The 25,455-nt window shown below is 33.8% G+C and overlaps 1 protein-coding gene across 13 annotated transcripts in view; it reads left to right on the top strand.

Moving 5' to 3' along the window:
- The window catches only part of FER (FER tyrosine kinase), a 434,062-nt gene that overhangs the window by 66,509 nt on the left and 342,098 nt on the right, over window positions 1–25,455 (top strand). For 10 of the 13 annotated variants that reach the window (XM_077861808.1, XM_077861843.1, XM_077861834.1 and 7 more), the window contains 2 exons: window positions 3,789–3,962; window positions 9,843–9,942. In XM_077861808.1, coding sequence (XP_077717934.1) covers window positions 3,789–3,962; window positions 9,843–9,942 — 274 coding nt within the window. Of the gene's footprint in view, window positions 1–3,089; window positions 3,384–3,788; window positions 3,963–9,842; window positions 9,943–19,402; window positions 19,470–25,455 lie in introns of those variants that run through there. The other 3 variants (XM_077861852.1, XM_077861931.1, XM_077861869.1) reach the window with 3 other exon arrangements.

Raw genomic sequence — 25,455 nt, 5'->3', positions numbered from 1 at the left:
TGTTAATTTTCCTCAAAATCACTTTTGATTGTTTAGAAGATCTGTATTGTATGTTTTCTTCCTACACATTCACTTAACTATTTATTGAAACTTACAGAATTTTAATGTCTATATTCCTTTATTTACGAACTTTAGAAATAAAGTTGTCTATTGACTCTTCTATTTGAAAAGTTAGGAAATGGACACAATTTTATCAAATTTCTCATTCTTTTTTTTTTTTTTCAAATTTCTCATTCTTGATTTTTGTTAGTATCTGTTAGGATTTTTGTCTAGTTTTTTATAGTTACATTATTACTGCATTCACATGTAGTAGCTTATCTCTCAATATTTATGATATTTATATTCTGTTTTATAAACTTAAAGTGGTTTTGTTGTCATATTGTATTATTGTTCTTTATGACTAATTTTATTCCAAAGTTAAACTTTAGATATTTTAATTTTTTTTAATAATTCTTGTATGGTTTTCAGCATCAGTGAGTGACTACTGGTAAATTCCCCTTATGAGGACCTTTATTGATAGAATTATTACCATGAAGCAAGATTCTGTATAATAAAGCAATTCAAATGCCTGCCAATGGCCTAAAGTATTTTGTTTATTAGGTTACAAAGAATTATCTTGTACAAATTACCCTGACCAAAGATAATTTATCTGTGCCCTGACCATTCATTCCTATGCTACCAAAGAGCCATATCTGCAAAGTGCTATGCTCGTGTTACTGCGAATGTTGAAGTGCATCTCTATTTTTTTTTAAGATTTTATTTGTTTATTCATGAGAGACATGAGAGACAGAGAGAGAGAGAGAGAGAGAGAGAGAGGCAGAGACACAGGTGGAGAAGAAGCAGGCTGCATGCAGGGAGCCCGATGTGGGACTTGATCCTGGGACTCTAGGATTATGCCCTGGGCCGAAGGCAGACACCAAACCCCAAACCGCTGAGCCACCCAGGGATCCCCCATCTTTACTTTACTTTGTCAAACAAACAACCTTTAACGTTTTACTCTCCTCTCTTTACAAAAATATTCTAGCCACTCATGTAATTCAAGTTGTATGCTATCTAGACATTTTCTTGCACACTCATGCCTTCTTTTTAGGTGGTGTTTCATACTGTGTTATGTGCTGTTCTTATTCCTCAGTTGTTTTATCAGTTGAAGATAGGCTGTCAGTTTTTCCTTCTCTCTCATAATTGGCATTGCTACCATGCTATCCAATTCCAGTTTTAAACAATTAACACATTTTTTAACAGCATATATTTAGCTCATGGTTTTATTTTATGTTTATATCCCTTGCCTCTCTTTCTCCTTTCCTTTCTTCTTTCAAGGACTATTTAGTAGCTATTGTTTAAGGCATCACAGTAAGTACCTAAATTGGTGAGGAAAAAGACATTCTAGTTGGGGAGACAGGAGTACAAGAGAGGACACCAGTTTGGAGGTTTTCTAATAGTCTAAGCCAGAGATAGTTGTAACCTCCAAAAGGGTTGACAGCAAAGATGGAAAGAAAGTGGGTGGATTTGTGGTAGACTTTGGGGGGAGAATCAGAAAGATTTGCTGGTGAATTGTTGGGAAAGGGTGACCTGAGCCTCAAAGGAATAGAGACTTTTTTAGAAAGAGGAGGAATAAAGAGAAGGAATATTTATTAGCCATATTATAGATGTTGAGAGTGAGATAAAGCCAGATTTTTGTTAGAGCTAAAAGATAAATGGAAAGTCCTGTTAAGAGGTATAAATGGTTTTCTAATAATAGAGCAGGAGTGTTTGAGGGGATGGGATTCTCTAGAGAGTACCCTGGGTTAGATTAGGAAATATTGAAGGCAATATAGGATTGATAATTGGGGTGATGATATGTATCTTGGAAGGCTTGGACTTGGCACAGTGACTAACAGTAAACAGGGCTCTAAGGCAGGATGAAATGTATTCTGGGAGGAGGAAGGCAAACTGACTTAGTTGTGTTATCTTTAACGTTGGGTTCCAAGAAGGCTTTTCTCTTAGGCTGCAAAGACTCTCATATAGAATTAGAAAAATTTGTTCCTACAAAGCACTTGGAGAATATTTATTTTTTGAAGCTAGATAATGAAACACTTGTTCCCCTCACTTTCTTTTTGGTAACCTTAACATTCTATATATGCTATGGAATGTTTTCCCAGAAATGTGTTTTTAGAGAGATATATGTGTGTATATATTTATACATAAAATAATATAATACATATATTTATAAGTAAAATAATATAGTATAAATATAAGATGAAAAAGACAAAGCTACAAGAGTTACTAGGACATTTTATTTGTTTTTAATCTACGTTTAGTTTTTCTCCTGCTGTTTTCATCTTTGTTAAATTTTATATTTTATTTTATTTTTTAAAAGATTTTATTCATTTATTCATGAGAGATGGGGGGTGGGGCAGAGAGATAAGCAGGCTCAATGCAAGGAGCCCAACGTGGGACTCAATCCCGGGACTCCAGGATTACGCCCTGGGCTGAAGGCAGGTGCCAAACTGCTGAGCCACCCAGGGATCCCCTAAATTTTATATTTTAATGCTTTGTGGTATTTAAAGCACATTAGTAGTTAGATTTTTTAATTTGAAAGTAAGTATGATGAATTCATAGGCCACATTTTATTCCATGTTCATAATAGCATTCCACAACTACAAATGGTCCTTCTCCCTAAACAAATGTCCTCAAAGTATAACTTTTAAAAAATGTACATTACAGTGTACCAAAACAAGATTATCAAGTTAGACCCTGATAAGTTCTTATTATGACTAAGAATTTGCTTCCTTTAGGCTATTATTTTTATTTGGTGCTCATTCGATTTTAATTTAGGATTATATTGGAACATTAACAGATGAAGAATAATTCTGTTCATTCACAGGTCAAAAGTAATGGCATAGAAAATTATTCTAATCTTCAGTAAATATCTAAAATCATACCTTGTTAATTTTTTAATCTTTAAAATGGATCTTACATGACCATGATATATCTCCAATAATTGTTTCTAAATAGAATTTTGAAGACCTTTAGTGAAGAGTATTCCTCAGTTACTTTTTTTTAGTATCTAGAAACTAGAATGTCTAATAACAAATGACTTGTTCTTCCAGGAGTATTCATATACCCACTTGTCCCAAATCCGCCATTACATATGTCTGCTTTAATGAAATGTGCTGGAAAAACCATTGAGAACTAATGGTATATGCTAAGAAATGAGAATGGAAAGAAATCCAGACATTACCAGTATTTAAGACATAAGCAGCAAAAGCAAAGCAGGTACAAAGATCGAGAAGGGATTTTTAGGAAGAGGAGAAGACAAGTTGGTATGTTGGAATATGAGAAGCCATGCAAACTGAAAAAGAAGAATTTCAGGAAGAATTGAGTCAGCAGGATCAGATCAAATGGTACAAGTAAAAATGGTTAAATTTCTGTTGCATTTGACCACTAGGAAATGGTGACCTTACTGAGGCAGTAACATGGTGTAGGCAGAAGCTTTATATCAGTATGTTGACAGACAAGAAGTGGTAAAATGAACATTGCAAGTGTGGACTCTAAAAAAGCCTTAATCCCTTTTGTAGAACATTACATAGTCTGATTACTGAATTTTGAAGTATTTGTACTTGAAGATGTTAAATATGAACCATTCATAGCTCATTGCACGATTGCCAGAAACCTGGCATTTTTATATTAATATAATAATTTGTGTAAAATGAAGTATTTAAAATTCCTGAATACTTAAAGCACAGTAAAATGGAAATGTTTAATACAGCTGCTAATTTTACTTTTTTTTTTTTTTTTTTTTTTTAAAGTCTTGGCTACTTATGATTCAGCAAACAGAACAACTTAGCAGAATCATGAAGACACATGCAGAGGACCTAAATTCTGGACCCTTACACAGGCTCACCATGATGATCAAAGACAAGCAGCAGGTGAAGAAAAGTTTTATAGGTGTTCATCAGCAGATAGAGGCGGAAATGATCAAGGTTTGTCCTTCTACTCTGGAGTTCTTTTTTAAATATGATTTTTAAATTCACTGACATATTTTATCTTGTTTGTTTTTAAAAATTGTTTAGTCATCATTTTATGATTAATAAGTTTTGGTGTCTCTAGTAAGTAATATTCTTATTGAATATAAAACATGATTGATTATAAGATGTACTGTTACTTTATGTACTCTGAGAGAAAAAGAATGCTGCCAATTAAACTATGATACCGTGCTTTCTTATCACTTAGAATTTTTATTTTTTGCTTACTGAAATAGCTTCTAGTTTTTATTATTTTTATTTTTACATGTAATAAAAAAGAAAACCTAGACAAAGTAAATTAGGATATTTAAAATTTTACTTTATTTATAGTGAGAGTTTGTCCCTTCTGGATAACTATTTACAATATTTTTATTATGAAATTTCGAATGTACAAAAGAATAGAGAAGACAAATTCCCATCGACTGATCCACCTACATAGTCAAGGTTCTTTTTTTTTTTAATTTTTATTTATTTATGATAGTCACACACAGAGAGAGAGAGAGAGAGAGAGGCAGAGACACAGGCAGGGGGAGAAGCAGGCTCCATGCACCGGGAGCCCGACGTGGGATTCGATCCCGGGTCTCCAGGATCACGCCCCGGGCCAAAGGCAGGCGCTAAACCCCTGCGCCACCCAGGGATCCCACCGCTGAGCCACCCAGGGATCCCTCTTTTGTTTTTTTTAAAGATTTTATTTATTTATTCATGAGAGAGAGAGAGAGGGAGAGGGAGGGACAGAGACATAGGCAGAGGGAGAAACAGGCTCCATGTAGGAAGCCCGACGTGGGACTTGATCCCAGGACCCCAGGATCACACCCTGGGCTGAAGGCGGTGCTAAACTGCTGAGCCACCTGGGCTGCCCAGGTTTTTTTTTTTTTTTTTTAAATGTATACTCACCCAATTTTTCTAATACACTGAATCATTTTAAAGAAAATTTCAGGTATCATTTTATCCATAAACATTTTAGTTTATATTGCTGAAATAAATACTCATTAAAAAAAAAGTTAACCATATTATCATTAACCCACCTAAAAATAACATTAATTCCTTAGGGTCATTAAAAATCCTGACTATGCTCAAATGATTGTTTATTTGTATTTTACAGTTGATTCATTTGAATCATGACCCAAACATGGCTCACACATTGCATTTGAATAGTTTTCTTTTAATCTATAGGTACCTCCCCCCAACTTTTTAAAAATGCCATTTATTTGTGGAAGAAACTGGGTAATTTGCTCTATAGAACTGAATTTAAATTTTATTTTATTGTTAGCATTTTTGTGATGTTATTTCACATATTTCTTTATCCTTTAATTTTCCTGTAAACTACTTGAGAAAATTCTGGCTATTTATTTTGGGCAAGAACACATTATAGGTACTAGTATAGACTTCTTATTTTTTCCATATCAGAGATAAGTAATGTTGTTTAGCTTTTGTGATGTTAAACTTGATTGTTAGGTTCCGGTGCTGAGAGCCTGATCAACCTATTAAAAAAGTTTTCCTTCAGCCATTCACCAAATAATTTTTAGAACTAATTGGTGTTTGCTGCTTGGATCCATTATTTTGGTAGTTGTTATAAAAGGACAATATTTTGCTTCTGTCATTCCTAATGTGATTGTTAGCTGTAATTTTTCAGAAAAAGTTTTTCCTATGGCAAGTGTTTGGCAACCCTGAGATATATAGGTCACATATAAGAAGCAGGATAAATGCTTGCTTTTTGCAGTTAGTCAGTTTGGGGAACAATGAATTGGTTCTTTAGCAATTTCAGAAGTTAAGAGTTCAGTTTCCAGTGTGGCACATAAGAAGTTTGGAAGTTGTCACTCCATCCTAACAAAGAGTTAAAAATTGAACAAACTGAAAAGTGACAGGGCATATGGCTCCCCCTAAATTAGAGAGACAGACAAATGAATATGCCAAAGCGTTCCGTTCTTTTTTTTTTTTTTTTTTTAAGATTTTATTTATTTATTCATGAGAGACAGAGAGAGAGAGGCAGAGACATAGGCAGAGGGAGAAGCAGGCTCCATGCAGGGAGCCCAATGTGGGATCGATCCCTGGTCCCCAGGATCACACCCTGGGCTGAAGGTGGCGCTAAACCACTGAGCCACCCGGGCTGCCCACGTTCCGTTCTTAATAAAGTCTGCTCTCAGGAGAAACTATTTACCCTTAACCTAACTAATCTGGGGGAAGGGAAATTCATAACTCCTGTTCTCTTTGAGTGGGGATTGGCCCATCAGCTGAGGAACATGTGTGAAGTTCATAGCCAGAGGCACAGCCTGAGATCGAATCAATAGGTATAAAATATACCTATTTAATATACTAAAATAGGTATAAAATAGCTTTTCTGACAGCTATTACCACATTAGTAAAGTCCTATATAATCAGTTTCTTTTACCTGATATATCCTGCATAGCAATCAAGAAAAAATAACAAGGGATCCCAAAAGGCAAAAATACACAATTGGAACCAGACACAGTAGGGATGTTGGAATTATCAGACCAGGAACTTAAAACAGCTATGAATAATAGGCTAGGGGCTGTAATGGATAACGTAACAATTATGAAAGAGCAGATGGGTAATGGAAGCATAAAGATGGAAATCCTAAGAAAGAAACAAAAAGCATTCTGGCATTCTAGCATTGTCTAGTATTTTAGAGAGCAAAGATAATGTACTAAAGTGAAGAATGACTTTCATGGGCTTAAGAGGAGATTGGACACAAGGAAAGAATTTCTGAAATTGAGAATATATCAATAGAAATCTACAGAACTGAAAAGCAGAGAATAAGTATTAAAAAAAAAAAGGAACAGAGTATCTAAGAACTATGTGGTAACTACAAAAGATATAACATGTTTTATGTTATTTATGGGAATACCTGAAGGAGAAGAAAGAAAGGAACAGAAGAGATACTTGAAATTATAATGACTGAGAATTTCCCTAACTTAGTGTCAGACACCAAACAGCAAATCCAGGAAGCTCAGAGAACACCAAGCAGAAAAAATGACCAAAAAACTACACATAGGCATATCAATTTAAAACTACAGATAATCAAAGATAAAGAAAAGAATCCTGAAATAAGCCTGAGTAAAAAGCACCTTAGTTATAAAAGAAATATAAGAATTATATCTGACTTCTCCTAAGAAATAAGTAGACAGGGAAGTGGTATGAAATATTTAAGTGTTGAGAGAAAAAACCCGCATGATCCTAGAATTCTATACCCTGTGAAGTTTTCCTTCAAAAGTGAAATAAGACTTGGTTGAACAAACAAAAATTGAGCAGAAAAGCACTTGACATGATTTTACAAAACCAGTACTCATTCATAATGAGTAAACTAGGAAAAGAGGAATCCTTCCTCAACTTGCTAAAGAATATCTACAGAAAGTCTACAGCTAACATCATGTGTAATGATAAGAAACTCGAAAATTTCCCACTAAGATCAGAAGCAAGTCAAGGATATTTCATTTTACTGTTGCTTGTTAACATTGTACTTGTAGTCTTAGCCAATGCAACAAGACAAGAAAAAAAATACATACATATTGGGAACAAAGAAATAAAGCTGTATTCATTCATAGATGACATAACTGTCTATGTAGAAAGCCCTAAGAGAATCAACAAAAAAAACTTTGGAATTAATAAGTGATTATGGCAAGGTTACAGGATACAGTGTTACCATACAAAAGTCAGTTTCCTTTTTTTTTTTTTAAAGATTTTATTTATTTATTTATTCATGAGAGACACACACAGAGAGAGGCAGAGACACAGGCAGAAGGAGAAGCAGGCTCCATGCAGGGAGCCCGATGCGGGACTTGATCCCAGGTCTCCAGGATCATGCCGTGGGCTGAAGGCAGGCACTAAACTGCTGAGCCACCCAGGCTGCCCAGTCAGTCAGTTTCCTATACATCAACAATAAACTTGTGGAATATGAAATTAAAAACACAATGCCATTTTCATTAGTACCTCAAAAATGAAACACTTAGGTATAAATCTAACAACATATATACAAGATCTGTAGGAGGAGAACAACTGAATTCCAATGAGAGAAGTCAAAGAAGTATTAATTGGAGACGTATCCCATGTTTGTGGATGAGAAGACTCAGTATTGTCAAGATACCAGTTGTTTCCAGCTTGCTCTTTAGATTTAACACAGTCTCAATCAAAATACCCAGTAAGTTATTTTGTGGATATTGACACTCATTCTACAATTTATATGAAGTGTCAAAAGACCCAGAATTGTGAACAGAATATTGAATATGGAATATTATTGAATAGCTCAAATAAATGAGCTATTAAGCCACAAAGAGACATGGAGGAAACTTACATGCGTTATTACCAAGTGAAAGAAACCATTCTGAAAAGGCTACATGCTGTGTGATGCTAAACTGTATGATATTCTGGAAAAGGCAAACTATGGAGACAATAAAAAGATCAGTGGTTGCCAGGGGTTAGGAGAGAGAGGAATGAATAAGTGGAGCCCAGAGGATTTTATGACAGTGAAACTACTTTGTATAATACTATAATGGTGGATATATGTTGTTATATATTTGTTTAAATCCATAGATTTAATCCACCAGGAATAAAACCTAATGTAAACTGTGGACTTTGGGTGATAATGATGTATCATCTCAAGTTCATCTATTGTAACAAATTTACCACTTTAGTGGGGGAAGACTGTGCATGAGTATATGGGAAACCTCTGTATTTTCTACTCAGTTTTGCTCTGAAACTCAATCTTTAAAAAATAAAGTCCATTAAACAAAGTTAATTACTGAATTTTCTTTGTTTTTTTAAGATTTATTTATTTATTTGAGAGAGAGAGAGAGAGAGAATGAACAGGTTGAGGGGGAGAGGGAGATGGAGAAAAAACCCTCAAACAGACTCTTCACTGAGTGTGGAGCCTGACACAGGTCTTGCTCCCAGGACACTGAGATCATGACCTGAGCTGAAACCGAGAGTTGGCCACCCAACCAGTTAAGCCACTCAGATCTCCCTTGAGTTCTTTCTCTCTCTCTCTCTCTCTTTTTTTAAGGAATGCTTCAGACTCATTTATGTCTGTATCATAGCTTATTGATATTTTCGTTTTTTTATATAATGTTACCCTCCGGTCAAGAACAATGGTAGTGCCGAGTTTGTTAAAAGTTGACTCGAATATTCTTCTAAGTTGTTTATGCCCCTTTTGCAAGTTTTTGATGCTCCTGATTTCTTAGTCTTCTCAAAGGTACATTAGATGTTTTTGAGATCCCTTCTAAGACCCCTGTTTTTTCCTTAAATGCTATTTAAATGGGTTTTGACTAGAGAATCAAAGATTTGCATTTGTTTAGTCTTTCCATAGAAATAATAACCAAATTCATGTATGTATGTAATGACCACTGTTATGTATGTAGCCAACAGTGATTGTTAGATACATCTTTAAAGTGACATTGTAATATTCCAAATACCCAAATCAAAAATACCCATATTAGAATTGGTAAATTAGAACAACTCCAAGTTACTCTGTATAATTAAAATGAATATCTAAATTAGCTTTTTTATTAGAGTAAATATTTATATACATAGTATATTAATTTATTGATCTTTAAACTTTAGATGATGGCAGCATTATTTCTTGACTTACTTTTCTAAAAATATTTTTTCTTTTTTCATATGTTGTTGAATTTATCATTGATTTCTAAACTGATTTTTATTTTTATTTTTATTTTTTTAAACTGATTTTTAATATATTGTCTATAATGTATATTAAGGAGCAACTCTGATCTGTAAGTAATAAAATATAAGGTAGTACTTCTGGATTTAAATTCTTAGCAGTGTAAATTTAAGCTTTTAAAATGTGTTCTTTATTTTTCTTGACAGGTTACAAAGACAGAATTAGAGAAATTAAAATCCAGCTATAGACAGTTAATAAAAGAAATGAATTCTGCCAAAGAGAAATATAAAGAAGCTTTAGCTAAAGGTATGAAAAAATTGTGAAAAATGTTTATTTTAGTGATTTTTATTCTTATCATTTGAATGTTGTCTTTATAAGTAGGAGAATGATTCCACTTAGGACCAATTCACATTTTAAAATTATCAAAATAGACTAATCGTCAAATTATCTAATAAGTCCTTTTATATTTTTGCTTTATTAAAATGCTGTAAAATATTTTTGAGTAGTTTATACTAAATGGAATTATGTAGCACTTGTAATAGAAAGCAAAGAGTGTTCAAAATTTTCTTTCCAGCATCAGCTTTACTTATTTAATTACTGAATATTAAATAAGAAAAATAAGGTTGTATTTGTTTAGACACCTTTTTTAGCCTTATTTTTACCTGTGGTATTTAAAAGCCACTAAAATACAAGATCATTTTAAAGCATTATTTTGTTTTGATTGCTTAATTTTATTTGCCCATATCGTCCTAACACTTTCATAAGAACCTTTGGAAGCAAATAGAAAGAGATGTGTATTATTTATGTTTTAACCAAGTATTTATGGTTATGAGTCTTTAAATGTGAGTACACAGTCCTCATATTTAAATTTTTTTAAATTATAAAAGTTGGTGGTTTTTAAAAAAATTTATTTATTTATTCCTGAGAGAGACAGAGAAAAAGAGAGAGAGATAGAGAGAGAGAGAGAGAGAGGCAGAGACACAGGCAGAGGGAGAAGCAGGCTCCCTGCAGGGAGCCTGATGGGACTCCATCCCAGGTCTCCAGGATCTCGCCCTGGGCTGATGGCAGGCACTAAACCGCTGAGCCACCCGGGATGCCCAAAGTTGGAGGTTTTTAAAGGAATTTTGTAACTGTCTAAATATAAGCTTTATTAGCAGCTCTGTCTTATTTTTCTTTTTACATTTACCTTTTTTTAAAAAAATATTTTATTTTAATTTTTATTTATTTATGATAGTCACACACAGAGAGAGAGAGAGAGAGAGAGAGAGAGAGAGAGAGAGGCAGAGAGGCAGAGATACAGGCAGAGGGAGAAGCAGGCTCCATGCACCGGGAGCCCGATGTGGGTTTCGATCCCGGGTCTCCAGGATTGTGCCCTGGGCCAAAGGCAGGTGCCAAACCGCTGCGCCACCCAGGGATCCCTACATTTACCTTTTTACTAACATATTGTCTCTTGGTCTTTTACGTCTCATGTATATATTCTTATTTTGTGGAGGTAAGCAAAATAAATAGCTTTACATTTGAATATATCTTGCACAATGGAAATACCATGCTTCTGTTGTTAATCCCAGTAGACTAAAAGAAATACTGATTGAGGTGCATTTCTCCTTCCCCTTTCTTCTTTCCTTTGTCTCCATCCCTACTCTTCCTCCTCTGGCTGTTCTCTGCTTGCTTCCTCCCCTTGCTTCTGGATGTCCTTCCCCGTTCTTTTGCTCTCCCTCTCCTTCTATTTTCCTTCCAAAACATACTTACTATGTTTCCCTCTGTTCCTGTCCCCACCCCTCCCACATTTACCTCACGTTTCTGCTTTTTGCAGTGTCTCTCCTGTTTTTGTTTTGTTTTGTTTTCTTTTTTAGGGAAGATGAATTGGTGTTTAAAGTTCTCTTATTTCTAGTTACTTATTTATCATGTACCCCAGCCAGTATTTTGAGATCATGATCTCTTGATTAATGTAAACATATCTTTTGAAATGCTTCTGTAATTATCTTAAATCATTGAAATGACAAAATTTAAAATATGGTATGTGTAAAGATCATATACCTACTTTGGAGTCAGAGGTTCCAACACTGGATGATTATTTTATAGATTTTTCAAAATTTAATGTACCTAATTATTATTCCTTTATTATTTTAAGAAAGGTTTAGATAATCAAATATTTACTGAGCATTTGCTGTTTTTAAGTTATTGAAATTCAAGCAGCATTTCCCAGATATTCATGGAGCTTACCCATTTGTAGTTGATATTCTAATTGATGAACTACAAGTCTTACTCCGTTTCAAAATTCCCTTTATGTGCAAGGGATCCCTTACTAAATCAAGAGTAGTTTAGAAGTAGTTTTGTTTTAAGCATTACTATTCAACCTGTCAAAATTGTTAATTTTATGAAGTCTGTTACTTAATGCGTGGCTACCATTCTCAAATTAGTGCCCTGTATTAAAAATATCCATATTTAAATTCATCCAGAGCAAGTGATGATGTAATCCAACTGTATTGTAATTCAGCTATGCTAAGTATTTCACACTAGGTTTATATCTGTTGGAGAATGATTAGTTAAAAAAGAAATAATTACTCTCTGGTCTTTGGTATCCATTTTTTAATGATTAGTTTATTTGGTTTAAAAAAATGAAATCTAATTCTGATGTCCTAATAAAATTTTAAATAGTTCTTGTACATAGTGCTTACTTATATTATCAAATATTTTTCATAGATATAGTTTACTTTTTTATTACGTTTAATGTAGATAAAATACAATTTAGTGTTGTAGTAATAGTAGGAAGGCAAGTAGAAAATTTGAAGATTATAATTTTAATTGGTCCCAAGAAGTATACTACTTGGCTGAATCTCATGAAATTAAAATATGTGAATTAATTTACATTTCTTCTTTCAAAGGTATTAGTGATATTTTTCTATTTTCAAAAATTTGGTTGCTGCCATTAAATCAATTTATAACCTATAGAATACGTTTTTAAAATAAGTTGTCATTCTATTTTCAAAAATTTGGTTGCTGCCATTAAATCAATTTATAACCTATAGAATACGTTTTTAAAATAAGTTCTTATGTAATTGTTCTCAATACATGACAGATACATAAATTTATCTTTCTATAATCAAAACTATCTTTATATGCATGTTTATGTGAAAAGGTATAAAATTATATTTTTGAACACTTTGTTATCAGACTGCATTTTATTTTTTAATTATTATTATTTTTTAAAAATTTTAAAAATTTATTTATTCATGAGAGACAGAGAGAGAGAGAGAGAGAGAGGCAGAGACACAGGCAGAGGGAGAAGCAGGTTCCATACAGGGAGCCCGATGTGGGACTTGATCACAGGATCACACCCTAGGCTGAAGGCGGCACTAAACCGCTGAGCCACTGGGGCTGCCCTCAGACTGCATTTTATGTTTAACATGGAAATAGGCATTCTTTTGTGAAGTTATAAGGATGATGTGGTGGCAAAATTTCCAACATTTGCAGATGTCAGAATCCTGGTTCTTCTGTTTAGGCCAGACCGGACTCATTGTGGAATGGTTCCTAAGGACTGCTGGGCACTGACAGTGAATACCTTGGCAATGGCTTTAGCAACCATAGATATTAGGAGGTCTTAAAATCCCAGTCTGACATACAGCTTCCAGATAGAGACACTTTAGGGAAAACAGGCTTTGGGGGAAACGAGGCCTGAAAATAATTCCCTATAATTAAGGATTAAATTCTGAATTTGAGGAATGCCTGGGTGGCTCAGTGGTTGAGCATCTGCCTTCTGCTCAGGGCATGATAATGAGGTCCTGTGATTGAGTCTCACAAGGGGCTTCCTGCAGGGAGCCTGCTTCTCCCTCTGCCTGTGTCTCTGCCTCTCTCTCTCTCTCTCTCTTTCTCTCTCTCTCATGAATAAATAAATGAAACCATTAGAAAAAAAAATTCTGGATTTGAGAGTAGGTTCAGAGTCAAGGGCTCAGTTACAATGCAACTGGAGGTTTAGCAGTTATAGGAGGTCAGGAGGAAGGCTGGGTTAATGCTGAAATTCCAAATTCCTGACCCTTGCTGTGTGGATTACTCAGAATACTTCCAGTTTTAAGTATTAAAGCTTTTATCCAAAGGAACATTAGTTTATATTGTCTAATGTAAAATATAATACTCATTTGCAACATAAATGTAGCATTTCTGTTATTCTTTTGTAATATATTTTGAATATTAAACTTGTTTTGCTTTGTGCTGTGCTGAGAAAGCAAATATTTGTCTTAAATTGACTTGAACTAATTTGAACATTAGTCTATTGATTATTATTTATAACATGTAAACTGAGAACACCTGAAATCATTTTAGTCTATTAAGCTGAAATTAATAATTCAGAGTTTTCTTGATAGCAGCATAGAATAATGAGCTCTTGAATACAAAATGCACAGGTTTTCCTTTTCCATTGCAGATTAAATTCTGTATACTTTAAGTTGGTTGAGCACTTGTTTACGTTTAGCCATAAAACAATTTTGTGAATCTACAAAGCTTGTATCTGAACCAAGGTCTTGATATAATGCCTATAAATATTGGCAAATTTTTCCATCACATTTATCCATAAATGTGCAAATGTGCAAATGACTTCACAAAAGAACTCCTACAAATTTATATTGTCTTTGAATAAAGAAAATTTATCTTTTCCTCTCCAATCTAGATATATTTTTATTTTTATTGCCTAATTGCCCTAGCTAGAACCTCCAGTAGAATGTAGAATATAAGTAGAAAGAAGCAAAGGTGTTTTTGTCTTGTTTCTGAACTTAGGGGGAAAGTCAAAATTAGGTATTAAGTTAGTCATAGTTTCAAAGTTTTATCAGGTTGAAGTTCTTTTCTATTTCTGTTTTAGAGTAGATGTATTTTGTCAAATGTTTTTCTTTGTATCTATCAAGATAAATATTTTTTTCTTCTTTTTGTTTGATATGAATTACTTTGATTTTCATGTTTCAAATATTATACCAATCTCACATTCTTGGGATAAACTCCTCTTGCTTATGATGCATTATCAGTTTTTATATTGTTGGATATGGTTGGTTAAGTTTCGAAAAAATTTTTGTTTATATCTTTGTTTCTTGTATTTTTGCCTCAATTTATTATAAAGATAATGCTATTCTGTGAATGGTTACTTCCTGTTCAACTTTTTATTTTTTTATTTTTTATTTTTTTTCCTGTTCAACTTTTTAGAAAGGTTTGTGTTCACTTGGTATTTTTCTTAAATATTGTTAGAATTCACTTGTGAAGCCATCTGGGTCTGCTTGTTTTTGTTTTTTACTTCTTGGCAAAGATTTTTAAACTATAAACTTATTTATTTTTATTAAAGCAGACTATTAATCTGTTTCTTTTTTTTTATTAATCTGGTTTTTTTTTTTGAGTTTCAGTAGGTTGTGTCCTTCAAGGAAACGTCCATTTTACCGAAGTTGTTGAATTTATTGGTATTAAATTGTTCATAATATTTCCTTATTTACCTTTTTAATTTGTAGAATCTATGGTGACTTTCTCTTTCCCATTCTCAATACTGGTATTTTATGTCTTTTTACTTTTTTCATAATCATTCTGAGTAGAGGTTTATCAATTTTATTAATCTTCTCAAAGATCACTTTTGTCTTTATTGCTTTTTTTTCTATTTTTCTACTTTCTTTTTAATTGATTCCTGCTCTAATATTTGTTATTTCTGTCCTGCTTGTTTTAGGCTTAGTTTGCACCATTTGAAAAATTTAAATGTTAATGTGGAAGCTAAGATCATTGGTTTGAGAACTGTCTTTTTTTCTATACAAGCATTTTGGGCTGTAAATTTTCCTATGTACTGTTTTAGCAACATTCCAAAAATTTTCATGCACCATCTTCATTTTCATTCAATTAAAAATATTTTCTAATTTCCCTTTTGTTTTTTTTCTTGGATTTGTAGGTTAAAAGTACGCGATTTAGTTTCTAAACTTTTGGCATTTTTCTAGCAATGTTTATGTTTTTTTATTTATAATTCTGTTTTGATTTGATAATTTTTTTATGAGTTCATTTCTTTAAATTTATGTGTACATGTTATCTGGCCCACAGTACGTTCTGTTTTCATAAATGTTTCATATACACTTGATGAGAATGTATAGTCTGCTGCTGTTGGTTGAAATGGTCTCTATTGTCAGCTTAGTCCAGTAAGCTGATTGTGTTTTTTTTCTTATTATTTTTAACGTTCTTACTGATTTTCTGTCTCTTTAAGGATTAAGAGAGGGCAATGGAAATCTCCCACTGTAATTGTGGATTAGTTTAATAGTCTATTTCTTCTTGTAGTTGTCAATTTTTTGCCTCATATATTTTGAAAATTTGTTACTAGGTGAATAAACAGTTAAGATTATTGTATCCACTTCATGACATGACCCTTTATCATTATAAAATGGTCTTTCTTATCCTTGGCAGTATTCTTTGGTGCATTGTCTGTTCTATCTGATATTAACATAGCCACTCCATCATTACTTTGATTAGTGTTTACACTAATATGTACATATATATTATTTTTTTCATTCTTTTATCTGTTTTAGTCTTTGTTTTTGAGTTACATTTCTTGTAAGCACTGTATAGTTAAGTCATGCTTTTTTATCTTGTTAATCTCTACCTTTTAATGGGGATAATTAAACTATATTTAATGTGACTTTTGATAATACTAGGTTTAAACCTGTGATCTTGCAGTGTGTTTTCTCTTTGTTTCACTTTTTGTTTTTTTCTCCTTTTTGTTTTATCTGCCTTCTTTTGAATGAATTGAAACATTTTCTTAAGATTCCTTTTAAAGACTGGGCAGCCCTGGTGGGTTAGTGGTTTAGTGCTGCCTTCGGCCCAGGGTGTGACCCTGGAGACCCGGGATCAAGTCCCACGTCGAGCTCCCTGCGTGGAGCCTGCTTCTACCTCTGCCTGTGTCTCTGCTTCTCTCTCTCTGTGTCTTTGATGAATAAATAAATAAAATCTTTAAAAAAAAAAAAAGATTCCTTTTGACCTCTTTTGTTGTCTTTAATACCTATAACTTTTTGTTTTGTTTTGTTATCTTTAGTTTACCATAGTATATCTTCAGGTGTTGTTATGACATTTTGCTTTTAACCTGGGACTCTTACATTAGTATAGTCGTCTGGTCTGTGTGCTATCGTTGTAATATATTTTACTTTTGCATATGTTGTAAAGTCCACCCTACCTTGTTAATATTTTTGTGTGTGTTTAAGTAGTCAGTTATTTTTAAAACTACAACGGAACATCTCAGATATTTATCTATTTAGCTATTTTTTCTAGCATTTTGTATTCCATCTGGTATCATTTTACTTTTGCCTGAATGACTTACCTTATTGTTTCCTGTAATGTAAATCTGTAGGTAATAAGTTCTTTGTTTTTGAATGCTTGAAAACGTTATTATTTCACCTTCGTTTTTGAAGTATATCTTTGTTGGGTATAGAATTCTATTTTGGCATTTTATTTTCCTGTTTAGATCTGTAAAGATGTTCATATCATGTATCATGTCATAGAGAAATCTGCTCTAATCTTTATCTTTGTTGTTTTGCACCTTTTTTTTTCTTTTGGTAGCTTTTAGGATTTTCTTTTTATTATTGGTTTTAAGCAATTTGATCATGATGTATATTGCTGTAGGTTTTTTTTTTTCTTGTGTTTGTGGTTTTTGAGCCTCTTGTATCTGAGAGTTTATAGTTTTCTTTTTTTTTAAAGATTTTATTTATTTATTCATGAAAGACACATAGAGAGAGAAGCAGAGATACAGGCAGAGGGAGAAGCATGCTCCATGCAGGGAGCCTGATGCAGGACTTGATCCCGGGACTCCAGAATCACGACCTGAGCCAAAGGCAGACACTCAACTGCTGAGCCACTCAGGTGTCCCAATTGCCAGATTTTAAAATTTTACTATAGTCTTCCACTTGTTTATGTTGTAAAAAAATATATATGATCTTTACCTGTGTACCTATATGCAGTCCCTTTGTTCATATGACATGTAGCATTTTTTTCCAAAGTTAAAAAATATATTTTTAAGAGTAAATGTAATGCATGGTAATTTTATAAAATGTAAGCAACACTGTATTACTATACAGTATTGAATTAAGTGAGTTCAAATACATACAGTGTTAATTCGAACTTTTAATTTATTTTATTTTTATTTTTTTTAAAGATTTTATTTATTTATTCGAGGAACAGATAGAGAGAGAAGCAGAGATATAGGCAGAGGGAGAAGCAGGCAGAGGGAGAAGCAGGCCCAAGCCAGAAGCCCAACGCAGGACTTGATCCTAGGTCTTCAGGATCACACCCTGGGCTGAAGGTGGTGCTAAACCACTGAGCCACCTGGGCTGCCCTGCTTTGAACTTTTGTAGTTTGCTTGAAGATGTACTGAAGTATCAGAAAAGGTGTTCAAAATAACTCTCATAGTTACGTATTTTTATATAGCCTATTTAATTGATTCTGTGTGACTAGAATTATGCTAGAGTTTTACATTTACCAATCCTCAAAATACTCACGATAACGTTTGTGGGAGTTTCTCTTACATGAGTAGAATTCTCAATTCTTCTGATTTGTCATACATCATATTCAAGAAAAAGAAGACAGGATGAGCTACTTCACATTACACATGCCCGTAACAGTCTAGTGAAGTTTAGAAGGAGCTCTCTTCACCCACTTTTATAACAAGAGTAGGGAAACAAACTCTCCTTCAAATTTTCTTTCTTTATGGGAAACAAAACAGAATGCTAAGAGATTTGTAAGCTCCTTGATTATTTACAAGCCCTCACTTATTCTGTGCAGAGAGAACAAGAGGATACCTATTGCTAGAACTGTGGGGTGTTAGCTACAAGTCTTATTCAGAAGTAAATTTTTCTGTAATTGGGAAGTAGATTTTCTTAAATTGCCTCTTCATACATTATGAATAGTTCTGTGGTATTTTATAGCCAATTAAAATTGATTAGATCCATTGAGTTGTCTCTTTAGAGTACTTTAATTATGAAAACCAGTTTGAAATGAGTCCAGATTTGAGACAGATGGTTAAATTTATGTTTAAATAAATCCAAATTAAAAAGAATGAGTAAAACTTTTTAAAGACTCTTTTAGTTGATTTTCTCATTTTCAGTCCAGCAAGAATGGCAACTGGCCTTCCTATTCAATAATCTCTAAGTCTTGGAGATTTTTAAATATTAAAATCTGATATATGGAGGTCCTGTAGACAAATGTTCTGAAATTCAAATTTACCTCTCAGGTCAACATAAGGAAGAAATCCATTTTGGATACAGGACTTGTAAAGACCAAAAGCCAAATTCAAGCAATGTTTGTTGATCATCACTTCTATTGATATGGCTTGAAAATGAGAGGTTTTCTCTTTTTCTTTTCTTTCCCCCTTTTTTTTTCTTTGGACCTATGTATTAATACATGATATATCAGCAGCTTACTTATGGCATGAATGCTTTTCATTGCATGGATCTTAATATGATAGGAATTTTACAAGGTCATAAAGAGTAACGACATTCTTCATTGTTAATCTAATTTGCATTGGGTTAAAGTTGCAGAAATTGGAGTGACAGTTATAATATTCTCATTAGATGCTGAAATATTATGTGTGATGGAATATGCTACATGATTCATTTATATTCTGCAGATAACTTCCTAAAATTAAAATAAAGTGAAAGCACAATAATTTGTCCCTATTTTTCTTAGTTTTATTGAATAAACAAAGCTAAGTTTCACATACAAAAAGATTAAAAGAAATGATATCCTTTTGCTGATTTTCCTCTATATTTTATAGGTGAGCTCCTTAACACTATTAGTTTTGGACTTGATTACTAGAAAGATGATATAAACAGATGCAGAAGGTAAAATTGTAATTTTTCTATAACTTTAACTTTTTAAAAATTTTATTTAAGCCTAAATTTATTTTTTAATAGTAAGAGCTATATCAATTTATGTATTTTCTTTTTATGTGCTAGGCATCATTATTTGTACTAGGAATCTTGTAGATAACAAACCATACAACAATTCCTGCCTCTATCAGGCTTATATTTTAGAGAAGTTAATTAATTAATTCAACAAGTAAGTGAAACGTATATTAGATGGTGATAAGTACTATGGAGAAAAATGAAAAATGGTAGGTGGATAGGATGTTGGTAGGATGATTGGGTCAAGCTTCATGGAGAGAGCCATAAATGAAGGGTGAAGGAAGTGAGGAAGGGGAGTGTATAATTATCTTGGGCCAAGAGTATTCCAGGTAGAGGGAATAGCCAAAGCAAACTCCTTGAGGGGATCATGTCTGGCATATTTGAGAAGTGGTACAAATACTTTTGTGACTGTAACTGGGGGACCAATAAAGAAAGACATGGAGTATGGGATGAAATCAGAGAGGAAGACTGATGGCATATAGCAAGGACACCCAGATTTTGAAGGATTTTGGTCATTCTTTTAAAACAGTTTGGCTTTTACTCCGAATAAAATGGGAAGCCATGGTGGGTTTTGATCAGAAGAGTGACATGAACTGACTTACATTTTAATAGGATAACTCTGGCAGCCTTGTTGAGATTATGAGGGGTGGAAGGAGGATGGAAGTAAAGAGATTGGTTCCAGGCTATTGAAGTAGTCCAGGCAAGGGCTTATGCTTGCCTGGACCTGGGGTGGTAGTAACAGAAAGAGGTTAATTTCTGGATATACAGTTGATTCTTGTTATCTTCAGTGGTTATATTCTGTGAAATCACTCTGAACACTAAATTAGTATTAACTGAGTACTGATTCATTACCCTTGGTGGATGTAGCATAAAGGGTTAGATTTCTATCAGCAAGGTCACGACATTTTTCATGACTGATCCAGTACATCATCTTGTTTTATGTCTTTTTGTTTAAAGACACCTTGTTGATTTGTTAACATTGAACCCGAAGCCAACAGTGCTATAACTCATTACTAAACAAAGCTATCTGATATGCGTATTTTCTCTAGTAGAAGGTACATTATAGCCTTCTTGGTCATAAGAATACTAGACAGAACTTGAGCACTATGGTTAGCCATTTTAAACAGCAAAATCATCAACTAAGCACAAAAATGTAGTCAATGTGGAGCTAAACCGACTGCAAAATGGACAGCTCACAGTATGAGAGCTGAAACAAAAAGGCAGACATGGCTTTATTTGACCTCACTTGGGAACATGTATATCAAATGACTCCTTTGCTACTCTGTGCATGTGCCTATCTGTAATTGGCCTGGAGAGTACTGTGTGTAATGATTTTGGGATTACAAATAAGTTTAGACTGTAGGCATATTTAGAAACATGGAATACATGAATGTATATATTGAAAATAGAGCCTAACGGATTTGCTGATGAATGGATGTAGTGTGTGAGAGAAAGAAATCAAGGATGATTTTAAGATTTTTGGCCTGAACAACTGGAAGGATGGTACTATTATTAGCTGAGATGGAGAAAAATGTAGGAGTAGCAGATTTGGAGGTGAAGATCAGGAGTTTGGTTTTTAGGTACTTATTAGATATCTCAGTACAGACATCAAGTTTGTACTTGAATCTCTAGCTCTGGAAAATTCTTGGGAGAGGTCTGGAGTAAAAGTATAAACTTGAATATTAGGTATTTAAAGTCATGCTGTTTGATGACATTACCAAGGGTATTAATTAAGATAGAAAAGAGAAGAGTCCCAAGACTGAGCCCCACATTAAGAAGTCAGGGAAATGAGGAAGAAATTGAAAGAACTCCAAGATAAAAGGAAAATCAAAAGACTGTGTTATTCTGGAATCCAAATGGGGGAGGAAAGGATTTCAGGGAAGAATAGCAGATCCATTAGGTTAAGTAGTGCTTAAACATAAGGTGAGGACCAAGATTGGGATTTTGTAAAGTGTCGGTTATGGGTGGCTTTGAAAAGAGCAGTTTCAATATTGCAGTAGAGGGAAAAGCCTAAAATGGGATGAATTTAAGAAAGAGAGAGGAAAGAAAGTGGAGATCACTGGTACAGACAAATCATTTCAGTAGTTCTGCAGTAAAGGAAAGAGAGGGAAGTAACTGAAAGTAGTTAAGGGAGGTTTTTTTTTTTATTTTTTATTTTTAAAGATTAAGAGCAACTTCAGCTTTTTTGCTGATAACAATGCTCTAGGAGGAAAGGAAAAGCTGATGAGGCCACAGAATGAAGGAAGAATGGCTATAGCCGTGCCCTTGAGGAGGTAAGAGGTGGTGAATCTAGGCCCTAAGTGAATGGATTCGTTTTAGCAAGGAGCAAAGGCAGTTTGTTCATAGTCATAGCCTAAGAGAAAAGCCTGAATGCCCCTTTATACAGGGGAGAGGGTAGAGGGTAGATAGGCTGCTTAGAGCTTGTTGGTTTTCTTGAGATTTTTTTTTTTTAATTTTATTTATTCATGAGAGACACAGAGGCAGAGACACAGGCAGAGGGAGAAGCAGGCTCCCTGTGGGGAGCCTGACGTGGGACTTGATCCCAGGACCCCAGGGTCACGCCCTGAGCTGAAGCAGCTCAACCACTGAGCCCTCAGGCATCCCTACTTTTTTATTCTTAATGGGATTCTTGGGCTCCCTCTTCACACTTATGTGATTCCAAATTCAAAATCATAAGATAAAAACAAACAAACAAAAAAAACAAAATCATAAGATATAAACCAGTAAGTGTACAGTGAAGAGTTTTCTATACCCCATTACCTATTTTTTTTTCTCCAGAGGCAGAAAAATATCTTCTACATATTTTTTGTATATCCTGCAGCTTTTAATCCCCTTAATTAAAGGTATTCACCAACTTACTAGATAATGTTGTGTGTTATAGTACATTATTCAGTTTGAGGTCACTTACTGGTTGGCTATTCATGCTAAATAAATGGTGATCTCTACACTTCTTCCTCCATAATTATATCCTAACATTATTATGACTGTTTTGTGAGCCATTGTTTTAAATTTCTTGTCAAGCATCTTTAAGGCAAAGACTGTCCCTCACAGAGCATCCTTTAAAGATTTACAGGATAAAAGCCTTTCATTTGCTGGAGACACTGTTATTCCACACACTTGACTAGTCTTATAAAGTAGAATGATAGTTTTGTTTTTTGTTTGTTTTTTATTCTGGCTAGCTTTGTGTACTAATACTGCTTAGTGTGGAAACATACCTGCTTTGAAACACATTTTGAAACTAAATTTTCTTTTTTCTTTTGGGAAGTAAGAATTTTGATATTTAAAGAACAAATCATTGAGATGTTTCATCTGTAGACTAACTCCAATTTTTTAGACTTAATGAATATTCAGATGCTTTTGATTTTTTATCAGATTTCCACAGCTTTTGATTTAAATTTTTTTTTAAAATTTAAATTCAGGGATCCCTGGGTGGCGCAGCGGTTTAGCGCCTGCCTTTGGCCCAGGGCACGATCCTGGAGACCCGGGATCGAATCCCACATCAGGCTCCCGGTGCATGGAGCCTGCTTCTCCCTCTGCCTGTGTCTCTGCCTCTCTCTCCTCTCTCTCTCTCTCTGTGACTATCATTAAAAAGAAAAAAATTTAAAAAAAAATTTAAAATTTAAATTCAATTAATTAACGTATAATGTATTATTGGGTTCAGAGGTAGAGGTCAGTGATTCATCAGACTTATAGAACACTCAGTGCTCATCACATCATGTGCCCTCCTTAATGTTCATCCCCCAGTTACCCCATCCCCTCACCTATAGCTCCTCCAGTGACCTTCTTTTTGTTTCCTGTGATTAAGAGTCTCTTATGATTTGTCTTCCTCTGATTTCATCTTGTTTTATTTTTTCCTCTCTTCCCCTATGATCCTCTGTTTTGTTTCTTAAATTCCACATAGGAGATAGATCACATGATAATTATCTTTCTCTGATTGACTTATTTCATTAGCAACACAGCTTTCAATTTTTAACCTTTATTTTATTTTATTTTTTTTTTAATTTTTTTTTTAATTTTTATTTATTTATGATAGTCTCACAGAGAGAGAGAGAGAGGCAGAGACACAGGCAGAGGGAGAAGCAGGCTCCATGCAGGGAGCCCGATGTGGGATTCGATCCCGGGTCTCCAGGATCGCGCCCTGGGCCAAAGGCAGGCGCCAAACCGCTGCGCCACCCAGGGATCCCAATTTTTAACCTTTATTTTTGACATTGTTTCAACTTACTGAAATATTGAAAAAATAATACAAAGAATACCCATATACCGTTCACTCATGTTCCCCAGATACTAATATTTTGCCACATTTATTTTATCTTTTCTTTCTCTGTATGTGAGAGAAACTGAAAGTGACTCCTCTGTCCTTTTGATGTGTTCCTGTCATTCATTGAATACTTATTTTCTGGCTTATCTTGTACTTTCCATGCTCTAGATTCTGCTCCATGTCTCTAAGGAACCACAGTTCCTTTTAATGGTCTTCCGTTTAGTATTTAGAAACCATTATTTGGACACTGGGTGTGTTCATTGCTACTGGGGTGTCTTTGTTCTATCTAGATCCTCTCACTGGACAGAAATGAAAAATAAGTAAATGTTTATACAAACATGCACACAAGTATATCTATGCCTAATTTCTATATCTGTTTATATTAATTCATTTCTTCCTCACTCCTTTCATTGTGATTACATTATTCACTGGAAATAAGGGTTGATTCATTTGTTTCTGTTCTATCCCATTTTTAGTTGTTTTCTCCTCTCTTATTCTTACTGCTTTTGTTTACTTGTTTCATTAATAGTTAAACATTAATGATTCCAAAAGTCAGAACTGTATAAAACTATATACTTAGAGAACTATATTTTCTTTAATTATTTCTCTTTCTTACACAAAAACTATTATATTTTTTCACTTTGCTTTTCTACTTGACATTGTGCCCTAAAAATAACAATACTTCAGTTTGTAGCTTTATTTCTCATTCTTTTTTAACTATTGCGTAGCACTTCATTTTAAGTTTATTCAAGTGCTTCCTGTATATGGACATAGAATTTTTTCTAATTTTTCCAATTAGATACACTACTACCATGAATAACCCTGTGCGTGTGGGTTGTTGTTTTTTATCATTGGAGAAATGTCCTAAGCATAAATTTCTAGAAGTCTGTGATTGTAGTTGTAAAAGGTAAATGTATTTGTAGTTTATACCTTCTATAAAGATTGTTCCAATCTGCATTCCTATCAGAATTGTGTAAGAGTACCAGTTTCTCTACACAGTTGCTAGTATGCCAATTTGCTAGGTAAAAAAAATAACATCTCATGGTTTTAGCTGGCATTTCTTTTATTATGAGTGAGGTTGACCATCTTTTTATATGCTTAATGTCGCATTTTAAAGTATTTTTTGTTTCTGTGAGTTGTCTTTTGCCCATTTTTTTCTTTCAACTTTTTGGTCTTTTTCTCCTTAAATTTTAAGAATATATCTTTATCTGTTATTCATGATACATATATTTTCTACTAACCTTGTTGGTTTTCATTTGACCTGGTATAACATGTTTCCCCCCACTGACTAATGATGATACCCTAGCTACTGATACTGCTATGAGAAATAAACTGTCCTTTGTCTCTGTCCCAGGAGACTTGTGTCTTCTGCCCATGTCCATGAAGTTGAGGCGGCTAATTTGTTAGCTCGCATGTAGAGTAAAATCTTGTACTCTTCATGCTCTTGACAAAGATTGATGTGTCTTTTTTATTCTATTCTATTCTAATATATTTCTCTTTCTTTTTTTTTTTTTCTGTAGGATTTATTTTTTCTCTCACTTCTTTTTTTCCTACACAGTTTCCAAAGTTTCTTCATTTTAAACATTTGCCCCCTGGCGTGTTACCTTTATAAGACTGTTTCGTTTGCCTATCACATGCCCTTTTTTTAGTTCATTTCTTGCAGTC

Source organism: Canis aureus, chromosome 2 (assembly GCF_053574225.1).
Source record: "Canis aureus isolate CA01 chromosome 2, VMU_Caureus_v.1.0, whole genome shotgun sequence".
In the NCBI taxonomy this organism is placed as follows: Eukaryota; Metazoa; Chordata; class Mammalia; order Carnivora; family Canidae; genus Canis; species Canis aureus.
The sequence above is the reverse complement of the archived record's forward strand: the minus strand, read 5'-3'. Positions and strand labels throughout refer to the sequence as shown.